Below are 26,035 nucleotides of genomic sequence, written 5' to 3'. Positions count from 1 at the left end.
GTTGGATTCCTAGGTATTTTATTCTCTTTGAAGCAATTGTGAATGGAAGTTCATTCCTGATTTGGCTCTCTGCTTGTCTGTTACTGGTGTATAAGAATGCTTGTGATTTTTGCACATTAATTTTGTATCCTGAGACTTTGCTGAAGTTGCTTATCAGCTTAAGAAGATTTTGGGCCGAGACGATGGGGTTTTCTAAATACACAATCATGTCATCTGCAAACAGGGACAATTTGACTTCTTCTTTTCCTAACCGAATACCCTTGATTTCTTTCTCTTGCCTGACTGCCCTAGCCAGAACTTCCAACACTATGTTGAATAGGAGTGGTGAGAGAGGGCATCCCTGTCTTGTGCCAGTTTTCAAAGGGAATTTTTCCAGTTTTTGCCCATTCAGTATGATATTAGCTGTGGGTTTGTCATAAATAGCTCTTATTATTTTGAGGTACGTTCCATCAATACCGAATTTATTGAGCGTTTTTAGCATGAAGGGCTGTTGAATTTTGTCAAAAGCCTTTTCTGCATCTATTGAGATAATCATGTGGTTCTTGTCTTTGGTTCTGTTTATATGCTGGATTACTTTGATTGATTTGCGAATGTTGAACCAGCCTTGCATCCCAGGGATGAAGCCCACTTGATCATGGTGGATAAGCTTTTTGATGTGCTGCTGAATGCAGTTTGCCAGTATTTTATTGAGGATTTTTGCATCGATGTTCATCAGGGAGATTGGTCTAAATTCTCTTTTTTGGTTGTGTCTCTGCCAGGCTTTGGTATCAGGATGATGTTGGCCTCATAAAATGAGTTAGGGAGGATTCCCTCTTTTTCTATTGATTGGAATAGTTTCAGAAGGAATGGTACCAGCTCCTCCTTGTACCTCTGGTAGAATTCAACTGTGAATCCATCTGGTCCTGGGCTTTTTTTGGTGGGTAGGCTATTAATTGTTGCCTCAATTTCAGAGCCTGCTATTGGTCTATTCAGGGATTCAACTTCTTCCTGGTTTAGTCTTGGAAGAGTGTACGTGTCCAGGAAATTATCCATTTCTTCTAGATTTTCTAGTTGATTTGCGTAGAGGTGTTGATAGTATTCTCTGATGGTAGTTTGTATTTCTGTGGGGTCGGTGGTGATATCCCCTTTATCATTTTTTATTGCGTCTATTTGATTCCTCTCTCTTTTCTTCTTTATTAGCCTTGCTAGCGGTCTGTCAATTTTGTTGATCTTTTCAAAAAACCAACTCCTGGATTCATTGATTTTTTGGAGGGTTTTTTGTGTCTCTATCTCCTTCAGTTCTGCTCTGATCTTAGTTATTTCTTGCCTTCTGCTAGCTTTTGAATGTGTTTGCTCTTGCCTCTCTAGGTCGTTTAATCATGATGTTAGAGTGTCAATTTTAGATCTTTCCTGCTTTCTCTTGTGGGCACTTAGTGCTATAAATTTCCCTCTACACACTGCTTTAAATGTGTCCCAGAGATTCTGGTATGTTGTATCTTTGTTCTCATTGGTTTCAAAGAACATCTTTATTTCTGCCTTCATTTCGTTATGCACCCAGTAGTCATTCAGGAGCAGGTTGTTCAGTTTCCATGTAGTTGAGTGGTTTTGATTGAGTTTCTTAGTCCTGAGTTCTAGTTTGATTGCACTGTGGTCAGAGAGACAGTTTGTTATAATTTCTGTTCTTTTACATTTGCTGAGGAGTGCTTTACTTCCAATTATGTGGTCAATTTTGGAATAAGTGTGATGTGGTGCTGAGAAGAATGTATATTCTGTTGACTTGGGGTGGAGAGTTCTATAGATGTCTATTAGGTCCGCTTGGTGCAGAGATGAGTTCAATTCCTGGATATCCTTGTTAACTTTCTGTCTCGTTGATCTAATGTTGACAGTGGAGTGTTGAAGTCTCCCATTATTATTGTATGGGAGTCTAAGTCTCTTTGTAAGTCTCTAAGGACTTGCTTTATGAATCTGGGTGCTCCTGAATTGGGTGCATATATATTTAGGATAGTTAGCTCTTCCTGTTGAATTGATCCCTTTACCATTATGTAATGGCCTTCTTTGTCTCTTTTGATCTTTGATGGTTTAAAGTCTGTTTTATCAGAGACTAGGATTGCAACCCCTGCTTTTTTTTGTTCTCCATTTGCTTGGTACATCTTCCTCCATCCCTTTATTTTGAGCCTATGTATGTCTCTGCATGTGAGATGGGTCTCCTGAAGACAGCAGACTGATGGGTCTTGACTCTTTATCCAGTTTGCCAGTCTGTGTCTTTTAATTGGAGCATTTAGTCCATTTACATTTAAGGTTAATATTGTTATGTGTGAACTTGATCCTGCCATTATGATATTAACTGGTTATTTTGCTCATTAGTTGATGCAGTTTCTTCCTAGGCTCGATGGTCTTTACATTTTGGCATGTTTTTGCAGTGGCTGGTACCGGTTGTTCCTTTCCATGTTTAGGGCTTCCTTCAGGGTCTCTTGTAAGGCAGGCCTGGTGGTGACAAAATCTCTAAGCATTTGCTTATCTGTAAAGAATTTTATTTCTCCTTCACTGATGAAACTTAGTTTGGCTGGATATGAAATTCTGGGTTTAAAATTCTTTTCTTTAAGAACGTTGAATATTGGCCCCCACTCTCTTCTGGCTTGTAGAGTTTCTGCCGAGAGATCTGCTGTTAGTCTGATGGGCTTCCCTTTGTGGGTAACCCGACCTTTCTCTCTGGTTGCCCTTAACATTTTTTCCTTCATTTCAACTTTGGTGAATCTGGCAATTATGTGTCTTGGAGTTGCTCTTCCGGAGGAGTATCTTTGTGGCGTTCTCTGTATTTCCTGAATTTGAATGTTGGCCTGCCCTGCTAGGTTGGGGAAGTTCTCCTGGATGATATCCTGTAGAGTGTTTTCCAATTTGGTTCCATTTTCCCCCTCACTTTCAGGCACCCCAATCAGACGTAGATTTGGTCTTTTTACATAATCCCATACTTCTTGCAGGCTTTGTTCATTTCTTTTTCTTCTTTTTTCTTTTGGTTTCTCTTCTCGCTTCATTTCATTCATTTGATCCTCCATCGCTGATACTCTTTCTTCCAGTTGATCGAGTCGGTTACTGAAGCTTGTGCATTTGTCTCGTATTTCTCATGTCATGGTTTTCATCTCTGTCATTTCGTTTATGACCTTCTCTGCATTAATTAGTCTAGCTGTCAATTCTTCCACTCTTTTTTCAAGATTTTTAGTTTCTTTGCGCTGGGTACGTAATTCCTCCTTTAGCTCTGAGAGGTTTGATGGACTGAAGCCTTCTTCTCTCATCTCATCAAAATCATTCTCTGAGCAGCTTTGATCCATTGCTGGCAATGGGCTGTGCTCCTTTGCAGGAGGAGATGCGCTCTTATTTTTTGAATTTCCAGCTTTTCTGCCCTGCTTTTTCCCCATCTTTGTGGTTTTATCTGTCTCTGGTCTTTGATGATGGTGACGTACTGATGGGGTTTTGATATAGGTGTCCTTCCTGTTTGATAGTTTTCCTTCTGACAGTCAGGACCCTCAGCTATAGGGTTGGAGATTGCTTGAGGTCCACTCCAGACCCTGTTTGTCTGGGTATCAGCAGCAGAGGTTGCAGAAGATAGAATATTGCTGAACAGCGAGTGCACCTGTCTGATTCTTGCTTTGGAAGCTTCCTCTCAGGGGTGTACTCCACCCTGTGAGGTGTGGGGTGTCAGACTGCCCCTAGTGGGGGATGTCTCCCAGTTAGGCTACTCAGGGGTCAGTGACCCACTTGAGCAGGCAGACTGCCCCTTCTCAGATCTCAACCTCCGTGTTGGGAGATCCACTGCTCTCTTCAAAGCTGTCAGACAGAGTCGTTCGCGTCTGGACAGGCCTCTGCTGCTTTAGCTGACCCCTGTCCCCAGAGGCGGAGTCTACAGAGACAGGCAGGTTTCCTTGAGCTGCTGTGAGCTCCACCCAGTTCGAGCTTCCCAGCGGCTTTATTTACCTACTTAAGCCTCAGCGATGGCGGGCGCCCCTCCCCCAGCCTCGCTGCTGCCTTGTTGTTAGATTGCCGCAGACTGCTGTGTTAGCAAGGAGGGAGGCTCCGTGGGCGTGGGACCCTCCCGGCCAGGTGTGGGATATAATCTCCGGTGTGCCGGTGTTACAGCGCAGTGTTGGGGTGGGAGTTACCCGATTTTCCAGGTGTTGTGTGTCTCAGTTCCCCTGGCTAGGAAAAGGGACTCCCTTCCCCCTCGCGCTTCCCAGGTGAGGCGATGCCTCGCCCTGCTTCAGCTCTCGCTGGTCGGGCTGCAGCAGCTGACTAGCACCGATTGTCCGGCACTCCCGAGTGAGATGACCCCAGTACCTCAGTTGAAAATGCAGAAATCACTGGTCTTCTGTGTTGCTGGCGCTGGGAGATGGAGACTGAAGCTGTTCCTATTCGGCCATCTTGCTCCGCCCCCCGTTAATTCCTAATTCTTAAAAAATTTACAATCTCATTTCTAAATTGTAAAAGAAAATAAATACCTGATTTGGCCTGCAGTTATGTTATCATTATTGAAATTTGATTTGTTCAGTTGAATCAGAAGTGTCAGCAATATCAAAGAGGGTTTGGCTCAGGTAAAATCCATGAAAAGGTCCCTAATTCCTCTCTTCCTTTTATGTTTTCACTAGAGAATAGTGGGACTAGCTCTGGGCCCATTAGAGAACAAAAGAAAGAGATTATCAGGTGTCTGCATCTCAAGTTTGCAGTCTAAAATGCCTGTATGCTCTGAATCATCAGATTTTAATTTGGTTAAAATAGGAAGGTGAAACTTATTTCACGTGTGAAGAAGAAACTTACTGCAGATACAATAATACCTTGCTAATGGTGAATGCACAATTTTGTAATTTACATCTGCAAAAATTTCTGTAAGTTCACAATCAAATGTTACTTCTACATATTTATTCCCACCTCATACAAGAACCAAAACAACCACATTTACTAGCATTTTATGAGAATGCAGTGTTTTATGTACTCATCGATCATATTTTAATTACAGGCCTCAGTAGTAATATAGTGTCAAAGCAAAAAGTAATACAACATAAATCTTAATCCATCATTATTTCTAGGCTCTGAAGACAAAGTACATATATATGTATTTACTTTAAAAGGGAATAAGTCAATGATTATGGACATTCTGAGTTTCTATTGAGGGGTGGCTTGGTTTTTAGATTCACGGATAGTGAAGAAAGAGAAAAGACAGCATGACGCTATCACAATTTCTTCTAGTAAAATTCGGGGAAAAAAATAACTTAGAAGTAGGAAATAACTTCATGACCAGCTGCATAACTATCAAATTTAATTAAATAACTAGTGATGATTACACATAGTCATGTAGAAAAGTTATCTTCCTGCCTTCTAGACCCTAAAAAGGAATATTAATATTGCATCGTGAAATATTTCCAGTATACTGAATCATCCTGTTCCTTAAAATAATAACTTACCCTTATAAGAAGTTAATAACACAAGCTGCATGATACTATTATAGTCAAACACCTAATTTTAGAATTATTTTAATGGCAACTTAATTTATAAGTTACTCAAAAGTGAATAATTAGATTCCAGGCATTGCAACTTCACAATATTTTATATTATTACCACCTAAATAAATTCCAATTGAACAACTCAACAAAGAAATATCCTGATTTACTTAAGAAAATTTTACACTTCATAATCTATAATTTACACTTCATAAGCAATTATGTCCACCATAGATTGCCCTTCCCAACTGAGGACTTAAAGAAGAGCATTTCAAAGCAAGTATTATTTTGCAAACTTAGATATCTGAATTCTGACATTACATGACCTATGGCAAATAAAAATACACTGAGCAAAACTGGAGCATATACCTACATAAACATAGGGTGAATTCCCTCTAAACTGTGTTCTGCTTGAAGGCTGAACAGCTGGTGTCTCTGTGTTACTCTACATAGAACTTCTTCAGATGTAGTGTTTGCATACAATTTAGGTTTTGTTCACCACAAAAATGAAGTCACCTGTAGTGCTGAAATAAATCAAAGCTTTGTTCATGTCTCTTACCTTTGCCATGGCCTCTCCCATCCTCCAAAAGCGGCACGACAATAGTGTTGTTCACATTTCCAGGTGACCTTACAGCTGTGTAGACAACAGGCACCGACTGTACCACCACAGGGATGCGGTGAACATGACTCAGTTTATTAGACTGTAAATTCATGGGACTTGAAGGCGGTACAGGATGGATAATGTGCAAAAACTGCTGGCCTCCAACACCAGATGCAGAGGCAACAAGGGGCCCTGGAGTTAATACTGTTGACGAAGATGACGCTGAAGATACTGATGTGATAACAGTTGGGGATGAGGCTAGACGACTAGAAGACGATGAAGAGGTTGAAGTTGAAGAAGGTGAGGAGGCAGACGCTGTCATGGAAACTGGGGAGGACGAAACGGCAGTAGGGGACGTCCTGGCTTTGTTTATTGACAAGTCCACTGGCTCAGTTTGTGTTTGGAAGTGATCTACAGATAACGAGTCCTCCGGGGGCTCCCCTTTCACATTATTTAGCAACAGGGGAACGGCTTCCATATCGGGATAGTTGTGGACGTTTGGAGACTGTGGGGAGAAAAATGGAACATACATTTATCTTTGTTTATCACACATTTTATCGATGCATGGCTTACCACTAGAATGTTTATTAATTTTTCTCGTACTGCTATGGGACATTTATTCATTCTCCAAATATCTGAAGGATTGCTCAGTGACAGTCACTGTGATTAAAACTGAGGGCACAAGAGTACAAAACAGAATAAGGCCTCTACCATAAAGACATTTTCATTCTATTGGGACAGATGGACAATTATTAAAATACTATGAAATCAGTGCTCTATGAAGGAGAAAACAGGTCATAGGAATCTCTAAGATTCTAACCCTTACTCAACACTATCACAGTACGGAAACATACTATCTGGCAACAATAGTGGGAAACTCACCAGGAATTTCTACTTTCATACTTGGTGCAAGAGTTACCTACCTTACTCAGTATATTCTGAGCATTAAAAAAGGATATAACGTTCTTCAACCTCCCACACCTGATCACTAATTTATTAAATGGAAGTCACTTCTAATAATTAGCTAACTCTTCTCAAAATAATGTGCACAACTTACATTTTCGGAAATATTTTAAGAAAAACTTATTCTGAAAATTATAATTTGTCTATGAATTTTCATTTCATCTAAAATAATGACGATAATGTTGTTCAAGTTCACCTGCACTCTTTTAAGTTTTAATGAGCAAAATTTGATAATAATAGACGCCAAGATTTTACACAGATTAATGTGATCAGCATGCTATTATTTGCATGAATATAATTTTACTCATATATCTACTCATTCATAAATTCAAGAAACATTTATGAAATGTCTGCTTGCAAGTCCCCAAATGGCATAAGAGTACTATTAGCGGTGTCAGTCTAGACTAAAAAGAGAGAATTAGACTATACTGATTATTTTGGTTACATCTGTTTGGCCAGGTTAACATAGACATTATTTTTCTATTACATGAGGAACAAAAACTTTTTTTCACTTTTTATGGTATCAGAAATTGGTTCATTTTGTTCCTCATTTAATAGAAGATTTTGGTGTGCTATTCCCCCTAAAACTTCAGCATACATTTAAAGGAACAAAACATGTTTCCTAAAGTCTTTTTAAAATAGAATATAAATTACAGCTCCATTCAAAACCTACAATAGGCAGTAGTGCAAGGGCATTTTACTCAGCAACTGAGAAAAGAAAGAAAATAAATCAGTAATGGGACCAGATCAACTAAAATAGAAAATGGGTTGATGTTTTAATGCTTTTGTTCCTTTTTCTTAGCTAACATGGTTACTTACCTATAAAAACATATGACTTAGAAACAATTAAAATGAGTCATCTAAAATACCTACTGTATGAAATTCTAAATGACAAGATTTTCAGTTTATGTGCTGAAATTGAGAAATAAATTATTTAATCTTCTCAAAGACATTTAAAAAACAAAGAAAAAACAAGCACTATAAATTGAACTGCTTTGATAAAAGCTATTAGCATTATCTACTCTTGTAACTAGAACAGTATTTCAATTTCAGCATTATCATTTTATTTCTTTGTAGAATAATGCAAAATGTTTCTTATTACTATATTATACCCACATAGAAATTCTTTGTTTAGGCTGCTTTCATAAAATATACCAACTAGTTTGTCATTAAAAGATAAAATATATCAGTAAGCACATATTACTAAAGACCATTGGTTTGACTTTAAATATACTCTAGGTAAGTTTTTCTCCTTTTACCATATTAACATATCAAAAATTCTTATTTTAGAAATAGTGATTATTTCCACCACAAATTTTTCTCCTTCTAACTACTTAGACACAAGATTCCTACATACATTTACAAATCAAGGAGTAAAGAGTACATCACTGCAGAAACGTTCTATTTTGTAAATGAAAGGTGACTGGGTAGACAGACAATAAGGAGGGGGAGCTGATAAATGTGGACCTTATCTGTAAAGAGCTTGCTTGTGAGGCACCAAGTTTCACTGAGCTTTGCAGACTGCTTAGACTTCCCTAAATTATGAATAGAAGTCTACCTCTTGTGGATATCTTCTTAATCTCTTACTGAGGAAAATATTTACCTCTTAAGTTATCATAACAACACCTTGTTGTTATGAACATTATGAACAACAAGGTTATAGCTAATAAATATTTGCTATATGTTATATAACATATAATATATATAGCATATAATATATACAATATTATAGCATATATAATATACAGCTATATATTACAGCTAAAGCATAATATTAGCATTCATTAGAAACCTGTGAAGCCAAATATTAAGAGCCCCTAGGTGCTTTGAGACACTTAAGAATTATACGGCTTTTGCATGAGCTCAAACCAGAATATAGAAAAGGCTCACAAAAATAAGGGAGAATAAACCAAAACTTGGGACCAAGGAAATCTTATTCAGAACCTTCTACAAATTACACATGAATTTGTAAACATCACAGAGACAGACGCTGGTTCCTTTTTCATATGTGGTAGTTCAAAGGCAGCTAGCACCCTCAAAAATAATACTTCATCAGTATAAAGAAGACAAAATCCTTCCTGTACCATTCATCTATTTACAGTATTGACACAGCAGCATATCCTGACAGCTGACACTAATCTCTTGTGCAATGATTATGGGGCAGGTAAAATCACCCACAATTCCAGCTTCAGATTACACAGACATATTTGTAAAGCCAGAAGTACTGCAAAAATATGGTCTCAAAACAGCTATGGCACATACTTGTGTTCCTCCTTTTAGGGGAGAAAAACAACCCAAAAGTCTTAGTCCTGAAATCATCATTAGAAATTCATTTCTTTACTTTTAGGAAATGGAAAATCAAAAGCATTGGTTTTGTGGTGCACACCTGTAATCCCAGCTACTCAGGAGGGTGAGGCAGGAGAATCACTTAAACCCAGGAGGCGGAGGTTGCAGTGAGGCAAGATCTTACCACTGGTCTCCAGCTTGGGCAACAGAGCGAGACTCCATTAAGAAAAAAAAAAAAAAAGGCAGTGGTTTTGAGATTTGTATCTGTAAATGTGTAGTTGTACTGACAGGAAGGGAGCACTACAAATGGCCACAAGGGGGAATGAAGGCTGAGGAGATACAAAGGAAAAAATCCCAAGTGAGAAATACTTAGAATAGTGAAAAATTAAATGAAAGGATTACAGGTATTAGAGAAAGTAAGAGGAGATACGGGGTATGCCACTCAGGAACAGGCCTCAAAGGGGCTAAAAACACTGAAAAGAGGAGAAACAACAAAGAAAGGTTGTAAGTTTTAAGCATAAGGAAGAGACACTTCTGCAAAAAGGTCAAAGAATTTCATACTAAAATTTTGCTCGTGTTTACTAACTCTTCAATTCTTGATTCATTAATGAATTCTCATGGCAGTGTCAACTAAGTGGGGCTTTTTTTGTTTATTTTTAAATAAAAGCCCATCACGATGTTTGCCTGGGAGTGATGACTATAGTTGAATTTTTGCTGTTGATGTCCCTGGTATGAAAGATAGAAAACTTACTGTATTCATATTACCATGCTAAAACCCTCCTTCTAACAACATGAAGACTGTAGAAGAACACTGGGTTTTTGTCAAAGAAGAGAGTAATTTCGTTTTCCCAAAGATTATACAATATTCCTTGAAAAGGTCCACTGTAAACCTTAAATTTTTATAATACATGTTAAATAATTGCATAAATTCATACAAAAGGCCAGAAAAGTAAATGGAACAATATACTTCATTAAAAACAATGTGTGTGAAAACCTAAAGATAAACATAAGAAGGATTATACTATCACATCGTCTCTTCTCCAAAACTCTCTTAGTCAGTTTTACTCACATTAACCCACTTGATAAAATATTACACATAACATTCTAGTGAACATGTTTTTTTGAGTGATCTAGAAATTACATTTGAGGTTTTCTAATCAGATAATTTTTTTTTCAGAATAAACATCCTAAAATGTACTTTCAGCTTTAGGCATTTTGTTGAATGAATGTCAAATGAATCTAAAACCTCCGACATGTTAGTTGCCAGAGTACTAGATGTGTTTCTTACAGTTTTCTATTGCTATCAGCTGAATCTTATTATGGTCTGTCTGTGAACAAAAAGCATTTTAAATGATGGTCATATATTTTAATCACCTGGAATTTAAAAAGAAAGAAAAATATGTCTGGATACTATTCCATCTTTAATTCCCTCTGGGGATTCTTATGTGTAGTCAGAGCTGAGGAGCATTGCATAATATTCTACTAAATGTCATTCAAGATTCACATGCTCTTTCCTCTTGAGTAACACCAGGGATGTTTAGAGATGGGGCTGACATACACAGGCAGGCACATGTACATACAAGATGGTCCCAGCTATCTACCTACCCTTTTGGTCATCTGTCATTTAAATAAATTATGTTCCATTTTATTTTACAAATGTGTTGAGAAATAATTTCATGGCAATTTTTAGAAAAGATTATAAAGTAACTTGCCTAACATTACATAGCTCATGGCTTCACCGTCACAAGAATCTTTGTTTTGTAGCCTGTTGTGGGATATTATTCAAAGAAAATTTGACTTGGACACAAAAGACTTAGATTCGTCAGCAATCCTTGTTGCTTATTAGCTGTGCCATCTTGGTATCATCACTAAAATTCTCTAGGTCTTAGCTTATCTGTCTATAAAAGTGTGATGTTAATTCCAAACTCATACAACTGTTGTGAAGATTGGGTTAATGACATTAAGTGCTTTTAAGTAATACTGAGAAATGAGAGAGACAAGCAAACGAGCAGAACTTCCTCTGGTTAGAACCAAAAATTCCAAACAGAACTTACTCTATTACTAAAACTATCTCGGGAGGAACTTGACTCACTGAATGTAGCATAAGATATATTCTGACACAGGATCTGATAAATACAGTCATTGCGGAGGCATAGTGTTTACTGAACCAAATAAATACATGTTACAAAAAGCTGAACAAGTCATCTTTAGGGATCTCTTATGATTATTTAGAAACAATTTTCTCTTAAAATATAGACAACTGTCATTTGACACTTTTTTAAATCTATTTTCTAGCTGAGTTAGATTGGCCCACAGGAAGATCATATAACAGTTGATGGAATACATTTAAACTGACTGGTCTGATTTCTTAATTCCACAGTATAAATAACTTAAATCAATCCACAGTTCAGTGTGCATCCATTATGACAATAATGTAACAAATATACTCAAATAATTGTTTTGGAATGTTGGTCATTCTTTAGCAGTCTTATTATGAGACAAAACAGAAGCATAATTGTTTCTTGTGTCTTGGTAGAAAGTGAGTTTACACAAATTTCACTGTATGACTTAGTGATTAATTGAACATGTACCTTTTATAGGGGGTGCCTAAAGAAATTTACTGTGTACTTCACATTAAAAAGGAATTAAACTGAATCTATGACTCCACATCCTTTGAGCTTTTAAGTTATATTGCATTATTTTAAAGACTAGTATATTTCAGGTAAAAAGCCAAATTCCTTTTGAACATGAAGTGCACAATAGGTACATGACTTAGTTTTGGTGCCTGGATTTCCTTTAGTAAATACAATTTTTTATTAGTAGGAAATGAAATGGTTTTAAGAGATGAGCACCATCCTTAAAACAAGCATCCTGCAACTCTGGCTATTTCTGCTACAAGTATAAAAGTCAACACACATCTATTTGTGAATGGAGTATGCATTTCACTTTCCTCTATTCTTTTGTATTACTAAAAAGGGAAGCCTATTTTTCAGTATTTGTCTTGCATGAGCCCCCATGGTCATAATTTACCTTGCTTTCAGCTCAGTGATTCTTCTTTACTCTATGTGTTCAAGGGTAAACTCTTAAACATAAATGCCGGAAAAGTGTGAATTTATAAAACCGACAAAGAAAAAAGTAAAGCAAAGTATACTCAAGAAAGACAAATTGTACTTCCTCTAAAAGTACAGATGAGTAAAAAGAAACAAGTAGAAATAACCTACACTGATAACCTGGAATTTGGTTTGAATGAGTTATCTACAGCATGTAAGAGGAAGATATTTGAAGAAATATTTAATTAAATTGCCTTATATCAATATGTCAATTGTCAGTTTAAGAAATGATTGATTCAGGCCAGGCATGGTGGCTCACGCTTGTAATCCCAACACTTTGGGAGGCTGAGGCGGGTGGATCACTTGAGGTTAGGAGTTCAAGACCAGCCTGGCCAACTTAGTGAAACCCTGTCTCTACTAAAAATACAAAAATTAGCCAGGCGTGGTGGCATACGCCTATAATCCCAGCTACTCAGGAGGCTGAGGTAGGAGAATAGCTTTGAACCCAGGAGGCGGAGGTTGCGGTGAGCTGAGATCGCGCCATTGCACTCCAGCCTGGGCGACAGAGCAAGACTCCATCTCAAAGCAAAACAAAACAAAACAAAACAAAAACAGAAATGATTGATTCCTTAAGAAAATTCGAAGTCTATGCATAACATAATGTACTCTCTGTGCTTTTACATTTATGTTTTTATGTTTTTACATTTGAATTGAAAATGCTAACCTTTAAAATGTGTTCAATACCCACATTTAAATTTATCCTAAAGTTCTCTTATTTCCTAATAGTTGTATTTTTTTCATGACCTATTTACCAGGACTTTCATAAATTGTATCATTTACCTGAAGCAAATCAGAATATATGTTCACAGCTGACTGCTACTCTGAAACTCTGGTTTGGCCCGTGTGTGATGACGTTAGGTTGGTGTGAGTGGGTGAGGAGGAGACAGGGAATTTTGTTTACGCATTTTAAAAATTGATAAGCAGGCCAGGCATGGTGGCTCATGCCTGTAATCCTAGCCGAGGCTGAGGCCAGCAGATCACCTGAGGTCAGGAGTTTGAGACCAGCCTGACTAACATGGTGAAACCCTGTCTCTACTAAAAAAAATACAAAAATTAGCAGGGTGCGGTGGTGGGCGCCTGTAATCCCAGCTACTAGGGAAGCTGAGGCAGGAGAATCGCTTGAACCCGGGGAGGTGAAGGTTGCAGTGAGCTGAGATTGAGCCACTGCGCTCCAGCCTGGTCAACAGAGTGAGACCCTGTCTTAAAAAAAAAAAAAAAAATGATAAGCAGACATTCCCAAGGATTGAAAAGATGGACAAACATTTTTAAACAGGAACATAAATGTGTTTTAGATAAATACACAAACATTTAGCAAATAAATGATATTTTCTTTTACCATATAACTTAACTAGGGAATATACATCACACTTGCTAGCTGGGAATATGGTGCTCAAGATGTTTTGAATTTTAAATCCTACTTACATGGCCAGAAGAAGAAGCAGTATCACTATAACAGGTCAAAAAAGGACGTCTAGGAAGTTGGATTAAGTCCTATTATCTTACAATTGTTTTTAAACAAAATTTCACAAAGCACACAAAAATGTCTTAAAAATAAAGAGGTAACTATTGCAGGGTTATCTTTTCCCCATGATTAGAATTTTGTTCTTTTGGTTTTGAATTAATGTTATTATTCATTGGATGACTTAAAATATTAATTAAAATTTCAGTATACATGCCAGAAAAACCTGTTGTATAGAGTTTTAAGGGATAAAAGGTTTCATTTAAATCTTTATCCTAAACCACAATCTCACTCTAGTGCCTGAGGCAAATGTTCTGTGCTAGTTACATATTTTAAAATATGCAATAATGTTTACCATCCTCAAACAGATTAATCTCTGCTACCAGATGGGCCCTGCTTTTGATTCTATAAAATGTTCACCATAAACAGTTATTTCTTACAACAATATCTCATAGTATTGCAGTACATCACATTTCAGAGAAAGAAAACTTGACCTCAGAGTGGCTGTGACAGTCAAATGATACATTTGAAAACTCCTACACAGGATAAACATGTAAAGCAAAACTGTAACCTTTTTATGTAAATGAAAGTATATTAGCAAAACAAAGGTATATTTGCAAAACAATGGCTTTGCTTTTGGGATAACACAGTGGTCACAGGTCCTGGAACCAATCCCCCATGGATGCTACCAAGGTTCCAGGACCCCTCCTCCAAGGATACCAAAACTACAGATGCTCAAGTTGGTGATATAAAATGGCATAGTATTTGCATACGGCCTATACAAATCCCCTCATATACTTTAAATTATCTCCAGATTGCTTATAATATCTAACACAATGTAAATTCAATGAAAACAGTTGTCATTTCATTTTTTTAATTATCTCTCCAATCCCAAAACTTTCAATCCTCAGTTGGTTCAATTCGCAGATGTGGAATCCAGGGATACTGAGGGACAACTGTATATACTTGTCTTCTAACAGAAAACACGTTTAAAGAGAGATACACCACCAGGCCAAGGCAAGACTAATGGTGAAGTTGAGAGAAATCTCTCTTTTCCTACCTCTCCTGGAAACAGAGGCAGCTCCAATGGGAAAGTGTCACAAGTAGAAAAACCAGAGTTTTGAAAGGCCCCAGAACTTTTCCATGAGCAGTCAATTTATTTATTTTGCAAATTTTATTTTAGAATCACGGAGTATATGTGCTGGCTTGTTGTATGGGTATATTATGTGACACTGAGATTTGTGGTACAATTCATTCCATCACCAGGTAGTGAACACAGTACCCAACAGGTAGTTTTCCAATCCTTGCCTCCCACCCCCAATAGTACCCAGAGTCCATGGTTGCCATCTTTGTGTCCATGTGTACTCAATGTTTAGCTCCCACGTATAAGTGAGAACACGTGGTATTTGGTTTTCTGTTTCTGTATTAGTTTGCTTAGGATAACGACCTCCAACTTCATCCATGTTGCTACAACGGCCATGATTTCATCTGTGTGTGTGTTTGTGTGTGGCTGCATAGTCTTCCACGGTGTATATGTAGCACATTTCCTTTATCCAGTCCACTGCTGGTGGGCTTCTTGGTTGATTCCATGTCTTTGTTATTGTGAATAGTGCTGCAATGAATATATGGATGCATGTCTTTTTGGCACAATGACTTACATTCCTTTGGGTATATACTAGTAATGAGATTGCTGGGCCGAATGGTAGTCCAGCTCTTTCTTGAGAAATCTCCAAACTGCTCTCCACAGTGCTTGGACTAATTTACATTCCCAACCAAGAGCGTATAAGCATCTCATTTTCTCTGGGGATCTCTCCAAAATATGCTACTTTTGTTTACTTATCAAAAGCCATTCTGACTGGTGTGACATGGTATCTCATTGTGATTTGATTGAGCAGTGGATTTAAGTGTAACTCAATTCGCTACAAAATTAATAAAACACATTCACATAAACCAACATTTTAGCCTTGGCTTTTGTCTTCAGGAAAAGGAGTATAGAGTCATACAGGTATTTCTGAGGATCCCAGAGGGTGACACTACCTAAGGCTGTTGTAATGGGCCCTTTTTGGACTACAACTGCCACTAGGCCCACACAGGTATATGTAATTAATGTACTTAAGTAGGAGAATAAATTGTACAAATCAAGCTCCCACTGCCTATACTGGTCAAGCAGCAGCATAAGCAAAACGGGAAAAGAGCCAGGCTGGGGACTTAGAGATGAAGGCAGCCACAGGGAGGCAGAAAGCAGGACAACTGATGTTCCCGAAAAGGGGGCCACGCCCACCAGCCACAGCTTCTGCTAATTAGGTGTGAGTTACAGTGACATGAAGACCCTCAGCTCAGTGTTCCTCTTGGCTGGGACGCTTATCCATCAGAAACAAGAATTTAAAAATATGATCATAGTAATGCTGACAAGGATGTAGGAAAACTGACACCAATATTATGCTACAAGAGAGGAAGGTAGGCATTTTAAGGAATCCTATTGAACTGTCTCAAAAGTCTTAAAATACCTTAGAACTAATAACTACACTTTTAAGAATCCAGGAACTGCCGTCTTCCTCTCTCTCTTCCTTCCTCCCTCCCTCCCTCGTCCATACACATCCCCAGCCACCCACCTACCTGCACACTCACCTCTGAAGCAGAGAGGGAGTGACCCTATATTCAGAATCCATTCAACATCTATCCCTAACTACTCAACTTTAAGAAACAAAATAATGTTTGGAAATGGCACCCTCAAGTAAATGTTCTTTAAACCAAACCAAACAATAAAAGGGCCTGGAGCGGTGGCTCACGCCTGTAATCCCAACAATTTGGGAAGCAGAGGTGGGCAGATTGCTTGAGCTCAGGAATTTGAGACCAGCCTGTTCAACATGGTGAAACCATCTCTACTAAAAATACAAAAATTAGCTGGATGTGGTGGCGTGTGACTGTAGTCTCAGCTACTCCGGAGGCTGAGGCACGAGAATCACTTGAACCCAGGAGGCAGAGGTTGCAGTGAGCCGAGATTGCGCCACCACACTCCCAACCCGGGTGAGAGACTGAGACCCTGTCTCAAAAATTAAAATTAAATAAAATTTAAAACAAAACAAAACAAAAAAGGAGTCAAGGAAAGTTTTAAGGCAGATTTAGTCATGATTCCCATGGAATGATCTCACCATTTCAAGTGTTAGAACACCAAAAGCAGCTTTCTAAAGACGGTCTTTATGCTTATATATATAACATATATAGCAATAATTTCAATTTCATGCAAATAAGTAGTTCAGATTGTTTTGAGAGAACATCCCAGGGGCAACATCATCACTGATTTAAATAGCACTGTATCTAAAGTGAACTGGACAAGAATCAAGATGACATGTTCTAGAAAACTTTGTTAGATGACTTAAAAAGGAGCCTGGTGAGGACACAGAAACTGATGTTGAAATTGAAATGTAAAGATGCTGAATGAAATAATGACATAAAATTTGAGAGTCTAGGGAAACTTCGCATGTTAAAATTTATATATTTTTATATAAAATGTGATGGGATTTGTTTTTTAACTAATTTAATACATTAAAATACGAATACTCTTAAAGTGAAATTATCTACACATTTATGCATTCTAGTTGGTTACAAAAATTCCCTCCTGGGGAAATAGGGCTACATTACTGCAGGGACTTACATTTAGACACAGACGGCAATTTCAGATTTTGAGAAAGATGTCTATAAGGATGCATAACTTTGTCTTATTTTCGGAAGTAAAAATTACAAACCAAAACATGGACATAAAGACAATCAAGTTTGAAACAAAGATTTTAACCTTAGCTATTCACTGCAACCATTTATGAAACATTTTATGTTTCATATGTGCAAAGAACAGAGACCTATGGCAGTAGGTATGGTGCAGACATCAATAGTTTACAAAGCATTATATGTAATTCTAATAATCAGACAAGTTTGAGAAACAATATTCAATGGCAAGGAAACTTTTTACGTAATGTTAAGTGAAAAAATGTTAGTATTACAAAACTATATAAAAAGTACGAGCTTAATTTTGTTCCCCAAAGCATTCTCATTTATACATGAAAATAATACATGGAAAAAAATATTCTGGAATGTTAACAATAGTTTTTCCATTAAGTGAATCTGTGGGTGAACTACATTTTCTTTTTTAACTTTTTTCCTATATTTTCTACAGCAAATCTTTGCTACTTTTAAAATTTAAGAAGTCACATTTTTAGAAAGAAAAATATTTTGAGAAAGAAATCTAAAAGAGGAAAAGAGCTTTTTAAATCTGGTTTTCATATTTCCAGATCCTAGTGAACAATAATGTCATTAGAAGAAAATATTCTCTACTGTTAAAAGATCAATTTGCTAAGTGTGTTACTAGTGTAAGTTTTAGATTGGTGGCATGATTTTTCTATAAAAATTAACACATCCACTTATAATTTGAAATTAACTAAGGAAAACAGCTAAATATAACTGATAACTGAAGGTATGTGATTCTAGTTCCCCCAGTGGATTAAAACTATGGTGTTCCCTGGAAATCCCAAACTGCAGCATTACTGGGAGATTTACTACTGGGCGAAGAATGTCATGTTTGAGAAACTACCATAAACAATTACCTATCAGCATCTGGGTACTACAGGCCTTTTCTGTTTTGACGAAAAGTTTTCCATCAGTAAATATTTAGTGATCATTCTATTTAGTGATCATTACTATATAATCAACACAAATTGTGTTGTGTTGTGGTAAATCTGAGGATGCTACAAAAGGATTTTTAACCCTTGCTCTGATAACAGCATTTTCCCCTAGAGATTTAATGAGAGCTCCATCACTTTAAAAGTGAACTACATTGGGGAAACATGAAAAGGAAAAGTAATGGAGAAAGTTTCAACCCTATATTCTATAAAAATGGAGAGCATTAAGAACGAATTTGAGGAAAACAAAATTGTGCTCTTTAAATCAATGTCTTCAGAATGCATAAACTGAAAAAGTAAATTTCAAGTAAGTGTTATAAAGACTGTGAAATCAATTTTAACTGATCATTTTAAAATGCAGGAAAAAGAAATATTTACCGTTAATATTTACTACAACATTATCTGGTAAAGTTTTCCTCTCTAGTTTTACAAGTGAAGAAATACGGTCTCACAGAGGTTGAAGACTTTGCCCATGGTCCCAGTGTAACATAGACCTGTAATCTAAACCTAAGCGTAGGTTGGGCGCAGTGGCTCAAGCCTGTAATCCCAGCACTTTGGGAGGCTGAGGCGGGCAGATCACGATGTCAGGAGATCAAGACCATCCTGGCTAACACGGTGAAACCCCATCTCTACTAAAAATACAAAAAATTAGCCAGGCGTGGTGGTGGGCGCCTGTAGTCTCAGCTACCTGGGAGACTGAGGCAGAAGAGTGGTGTGAACCAGGGAGGTGGAGCTTGCAGTGAGCCGAGATGGCACCACTGCACTCCAGTCTAGGCAACAGAGCGAGACTCCGTCTCAAAATAAAAATAAAAAAATAAACCTAAGGGTAATTCCTAAGACTGAATTCACCTCCCCATGCTGCCTGCATCAGCCCTGGAGAGGAAGAAAAAGACCTCCTGTCCTTATTGGTGAAATTTTCTCATGGAGTTCATGTGCACTTAGTACTCGGAAATACCAACTGAAGAGAATATGAAATAACGGGCACTGCTAGGATAGTTGTTTGTAAGCTGCAATCCACTTCCCCAACATACCTCGCAAATAACAAATTTAATGGCATGATGCAGATGTCAGTTACCAACATCATAATGTCTATTTCTTATTTAGTTTCTGTTTGTTCTCAAGTCAGGCTTTAGAAAAATAAGGACAATAAAAATCATCCCTAATTTAGGAATAGAATCCTGCATTTTGTTCAGTGGTCATGCTGTATGGGATATGTGTTTGAAAGAAATGAGAAAATATGGTAGCATAAAATGGAAAAAAATAAATCCAAAACCAAAAACCTCATTATATTTGAAAGCAAGTACAATTAGCATTGCAAGGAGAAAAATCAGCTCACCATGAATGTAATTTCTTTTCTTCCTTTTCTTTCAAGCTAAAGACTCAGACATTTTTTTAAAAAGTTTTATTTTTGACCAGTGCTGAGTGTTCTTTGGTAAAACCAATGTAATAAAGCATAACTTTTGCAAATGGGACAGTAAGTGAGAAGAAATGCAATGTGGTTTTGTAAAAAGGATACATGCCTGAGCTCCAGTCTGGGTTGTGTTTTATATGATCAGTTCATTCACTGTCTCTCTTCAATTTCTAATTGAAGATGATGTTGATTATGCTTTTGCACAGTTCAGGTGTCTGTTATCTCTTCCAGCCGTACCAGATTCCACCTGTTCTAAATTAGATGCCACTCTTCTGTGTTTCCAAATCACTCTGAGCTTTGTGCTTCTTTCTCTTATGAGGCCATGGGCCCACTGAAGGTATCATTTTTATCTTGTTCTTTTGTAGATAAGCACCTATCACAGTCCCCAGTACAAAGTAAGCACTTAATTAAAGCTCACTAGTAAGGCTCCAGTTGCTCTCTAAAGGTCTTACTGGGTCTCAGACTGAATGTATCTATGGGCCAGGTGAAGTGGCTTACGCTTGTCATCACAGCACTTTAGGATGCCAAGACCAAAGGGTTGCTTGAGCTCAGGAGTTTGAGACCAGACTGGGCAACACAGAGAGACCCTGTCTCTACTAAAACTAAAAAATAAAAATAAATAAGCTGGGTGTGGTGGTGCAACCTGTAGTCAGCCATGCCAAAGGCTGAGGAAGAAGGATCACTTGAGCCCAGAAAATCGAGGCTGCACTGAGCTATGACTGCATCACTGCATTCCAGCCTGGGCGACAGACTGGAAAAAAATCTATGAATTAATTACCCCGTGTCTAAAATTTAAACAGGCCGGGCGCGGTGGCTCAAGCCTGTAATCCCAGCACTTTGGGAGGCTGAGACGGGCGGATCACGAGGTCAGGAGATCAAGACCATCCTGGCTAACATGGTGAAACCCCGTCTCTAATAAAAAATACAAAAAACTAGCCGGGCGAGGTGGCGGGCGCCTGTAGTCCCAGCTACTTGGGAGGCTGAGGCAGGAGAATGGCGGGAACCCAGGAGGTGGAGCTTGCAGTGAGCTGAGATCCGGCCACTGCACTCCAGCCTGGGCGACAGAGCGAGACTCCATCTCAAAAAAAAAAAATAAATAAAATAAAATTTAAACAGTAAATATATTAACTTATAACACATATAAAAATGAAAGTTGAAAGTTTCCAGTGGCTCATTCTTTTGTTAAAGAATTTAAATTTATCAATTGATATTTAATTCCTCCCACTAAAGAACTTTAAGTGACTAGTTTCCATGTATTACAAGATGATTTTTAAAAGAAGAGATGAAAGACACACACTTCCGAGGGGCTTAAAACCAAATGTATGAGTCATATTTTGTATTTTTGCTAATTTGAAATACATTTCTTTTTTATAACTAGAAAATTTATAATTAGCATCTCTCAATATGTCACAGTAACAGGAAGTTAAAAAATAACATTCTTTCTGGTTCCAAAACTCAGTCTTCATGTCTATCAAATTTTTCAAAGTTAGTTAGGATTCTGCATTTTTTCTGTCAATAGGGGTGTAATACATGGCATGAAGGTTATAAATCCTATAATTAGATACAATGATAAATCCATGTACCCCATTCTTGTTAATTTTCCATTCCACGATAAATAAAAACTGCTAACTCTGATCCTTTCAGTGTGGGGATGACCTGTACCAGCAATCCACAAACTCTGCTGCTGCTTCCTGCACAGTGAACTCTACACTTGCCTTTCTCCTCCCCTTGGCTTATCTTGCTCAGCTCCTTCATGTTGATTCCATTCTTCTAGAACTTTTGCACTGGTGTTCTTATTTACACTAAGGGAGTAGCTATTAACCGCAGGTAGTGCGTCCCCCAGGGGACAGTGAGCAGCGTCTGAAGACATTTTTGATTGTCACAACTGAGGAAGCGGTGACAAGACAGTTCCCACGACAAAGACAAAAGATCAAGAGTGTCGAAGTTTAAAGAGACCCTGAGTTAAGCTATCATCTTTTTCCTACTATTTCTTTTCCCCTAACATCTTATATTTTACTTGTTTTTTTATTTGTGGAATTCTTCTGTTTTCCTCATTTTCTTTCTCTAACTCTTCCATATGTGTTAATCATGTAAATATATCTACAGATTCCAAACATATATACATATACCTCCGTGGGTATGTGAATATGGCTTAGGTACTGGTATGAATGCTGGTGGGCATGTGTGTATTCTTGTGACATCTTAGCACGTGGTGCACTTAAAATTCATGGAAGGAGTGTGTGTGATAGAATATGTACAAAAATTAACTTGAAGTGTTTATTACCTATATATACAAATGTGTGTATCTACGTGTTCCTAGCCCTTCATTTTATAAGTATTAACTGTATAGTTTTCATATATTTGCTTAAGTGTACAAATAGAAGAGTGCAGAGATAGTTGGCTTTTTTTTTTTTTTTTTTTTTGAAAAAGCAAAGGCCGTTGGGGTTGAGTTAAAAACCTTAACACATAAATGCAGTTGATGATCTCTAAATTCATTAAGCATCAGTCTTTCAAGAAAGGATTCTGGACATCAGCCCATGTGATGTTACTGTTAGCTAAATCTAGGCCCCAAACTTCAATTAGTTTTACAACATATAAAGGGGAAAAGCCATGTCTAACAATTATAAACATGCTGCACATACATTACAGTGTGTTGTTTATTCCTCACAACATCTCAATATAAAAAACTATTATGAATCACATTTTACAGACAGGAAACAGATGTGGAGAGGTTAAGAAATGTGCCAGTGGTTCTTGACAATGTCAAGACACAATCTTTAGTGATCTCTGGCAATAAAATCCATGGCCGCAACTATTACTGCAATACTAACTCCCACATCTGAATCTCTAATGTATGCCCACAGCAGATTAGGAAAGACCGAAATCACTGTAATCAATTCTAGAAAACATTTGTCTCTTATTTTGTGCAATCTTAAGATGACTATAATGTTTCGTAAAGAAAAGAGAGTCAAAAGGTTAAGTAAAAACTTTCACAGACTTCAACAACATATCTTAGCAGAATTATTTTTTTCCTTTATGGTTTTCCTTATAAAATCTCTAAGGAAACAACAACTGTACATTATTCAATTATTTATTACTGAATAAATAAGAAAAAGAAAAGAGGCACATTAATCACTTCTTTGATCCAAATAGAAGTTTGGTTCCCATGAGATAAAGTTATTCTGTTTTTGGTTTTAAATAATTCCTGTGATAAAATCCCAAATTAATTATTAAGTAAATTAGCAAACTCACATTATGTGATTCATTTTCTTCTTAGCATCAGAACTTTCAGTCACAGTTAAGATTGCCAACGTTCAATTATCTACTCATAGCTAGGATCACAGTACAAGTAATCCCAAGTGACAGATAATACAAAAAGGCATTTATGTTGGGTTTAAAATTCATTATATGATTCCAGCAGATTTACCACTATAATTATATTTATTAGGCTCATACTAAAATTCATTTGTATTTCTTAAACACATGCCAACTGAGGGAGGATCTCAGAAACACGCTAGTTGAAGAAAGGAAGCTGATTTGCTATTAGCAATTTTCCTGTGAATAACTGACAAAAAGTCATGGGGACAGTGAAACTAAATTTCATACTTATTAAGAGTCTTATGTGATAAATTAGAGAATATATTACAGCAGTATTGTAGAGGTGCTGTGGCATGGGCTGTGGATTCCAACAGACAGGTCTGTGTACTGGTTCTGCTCTTGTTCTTTGACCATAATCAAGTTTTTCATCCTTCTAAACTTCAGTTATTTACTTACAACAGTGCTAATATTAGCACTCCCTACATATTAAGAGTGTTCTAAAAATCAAATTATTAAATGCACACTGCTTGACACAAAATAGTTAAAATCAGTTGTGGTGGTTATTTTTTGTTGCAGCTATTATTTTATCTATTTTACTGTAGTGCTAAAACTAGAATATCTGATAGTTTGTATCATTCTTGCCTCCCATAAAATGATGCCATCTTTGATTATTCAATAAATTACAAATACACTGTAGGGTCAAATATTAGAATATGTTAATAATCTGGTGCAGAAGACAGACATACTTATACCTATCAAAACTAACTGGAAAATATTAGAGATGCACAATTTTCTAGTTTTAAACTTCTGGGGCCATATATATTCAGGAATTCAAACTTTTTGTAGGTTTTTTAGAAGGTAACAGCACACTGCCAGGAGGGCTTGGGGTGGAACTGGATACTCTGACACATTAATAATTCTGCAGTAAAGCACATGAACATTTACACTGAGTGTTATAAAGACTGTAAATACTTGTATGTCAGTTTAGTACAGTTTTTAATTCTAAATAATTTTTTTTTCAGAATTTTTAAGGATTTTGGATTATAGACAAGTTGTAGAAATGGCTTAAAGAGAATGATACAACCAATCTCAATTCTACAGTTTTCCATTAATAATAATGTACTACATATCACAGCATTATAGGGTCAGATAACTGGGGAATTAAAAATTCCTCTTGGTTTACATAAAATGGTCCTGAATAATTTCTAGTAAATGGAATTCTACGTAGCAATTCAAGTTTAAGTAATTACTCTCCAATTTTAAAAAGGGTATGGCAGATATCCTGATTTGTATAAAGTGATATATAGATAGCATTATCCATTTTATACTTGGTTTCAATTATGAATTATCTCACAGTTGTACTTTACCAGTGAGTGGGATTAAATTACTAGATTCAAGGATTTAACAAACTATTAAATTCCTCAGTGATGATCAGTAGATGAAGCAGAACATACGCAATATGATTGGAAACGGAGCAGAGTTCTCCAAGGAAAAAACATTGATCTTTACCTACTATCTTCCCACAGATATGCAACAATTACATCAGATTGTAAATAGTCCCCAGTATGAAGCAGAAAAAAATCTGATGCATATTTATAAAAGACTGAAAGAAATCGTTTATATAATTCACTGACCAGAGTAAGGAAAATATTATTGACTATAAATTCAAAATATTCAATCCAAAGGATTTTAAATTACAAAGGAGTTCAAAAGTTAGTCTAACTGCCTGGGTAAAATTTGCTGAAAATTCTGTTCAACAGAAACATCAATCAACACAAAATTCATCATTCAGGAAGTGCTAAATTTTCAGGAATCACTGACATGAGAAGATAACAGTAGAATGAAGGAATATATATGTGATAAAAGTGGTACATAAAAGACCATAAAAATAAGGATTTTGAAGAGGACTTCATGTTGTCAAGTTTGAATACGGTTAGAGTAATAGTTTTGAATCCAATATAAAATTAAGGAGTAAATAACAAGTAAACAGGTTTAAAAGCTTCAGTTGTCCAAGTACAGGTATAAGGAGAAATCTGACAGAAAATGTATGATGAAAGACATATACAGTTGTATAATAAAAACAACAAATAAAGAATCAAGGCCCCTTCCACTAAACAGAAAAGGAGTCTATAATTAAGTCAAATGTTAAGGCCAACTTGATTGCCTGAATTCCAAATGTAACTTTGTGCTTTCTGTTAGGATAAAAAAAATAATAATACGAGTAGCTCTATAATCACATTATCACAGTAGTGAGCTGTACACATTTCTTACCATCGTTTCAAAACCCATATTAAACTGCAAATCTTTTTCATGAAGGGCTTTATGAAACGAACTTGAAGTGATGACACGGAAAATAATCTGGACAATTTACAGCACATGAAATGTAGAAAAAGAAAAGCCCAAATTTAATTTCAGCCAAGGCAGGGTAATTTGTATTAAATCAACTCTTGTATTAGAAACAGTAACAAAAGTGGATTAAATTTGTAAAAGTGAATTTTAAGACACTGGAGAAGAACTAAACCAATCAGAACTTCAAGGTCCAAGATCCAAAAAGGAAAGAAACACAAGGAAAGGAACTATCATTGTATATCATTTTTTCCTTGATGCATAATCACAATGTCTGCTATTCACTTAAATTACAAAATATTTCAGAATACTATTCCAAATTGCTTAAAACTAAAAGTAGAGAAATGGATAAGAACAAACTAAAAGGAGAGAAATAGATAAGAAAAATAAGAACAAACTAAAA

General features: G+C 36.7%; 1 protein-coding gene across 6 annotated transcripts in view; it reads right to left on the bottom strand.

Moving 5' to 3' along the window:
* The window catches only part of KLF12 (Kruppel like factor 12), a 472,578-nt gene that overhangs the window by 172,564 nt on the left and 273,979 nt on the right, over positions 1-26,035 (bottom strand). For all 6 annotated transcript variants that reach the window (XM_023186345.2, XM_023186338.2, XM_023186329.2 and 3 more), the window contains one exon: positions 6,025-6,571. In XM_023186345.2, coding sequence (XP_023042113.1) covers positions 6,025-6,571 — 547 coding nt within the window. The remainder of the gene's footprint in view (positions 1-6,024; positions 6,572-26,035) is intronic.

Source organism: Piliocolobus tephrosceles, chromosome X, assembly GCF_002776525.5.
Source record: "Piliocolobus tephrosceles isolate RC106 chromosome X, ASM277652v3, whole genome shotgun sequence".
Taxonomy (NCBI): Eukaryota; Metazoa; Chordata; class Mammalia; order Primates; family Cercopithecidae; genus Piliocolobus; species Piliocolobus tephrosceles.
The sequence above is the reverse complement of the archived record's forward strand: the minus strand, read 5'-3'. Positions and strand labels throughout refer to the sequence as shown.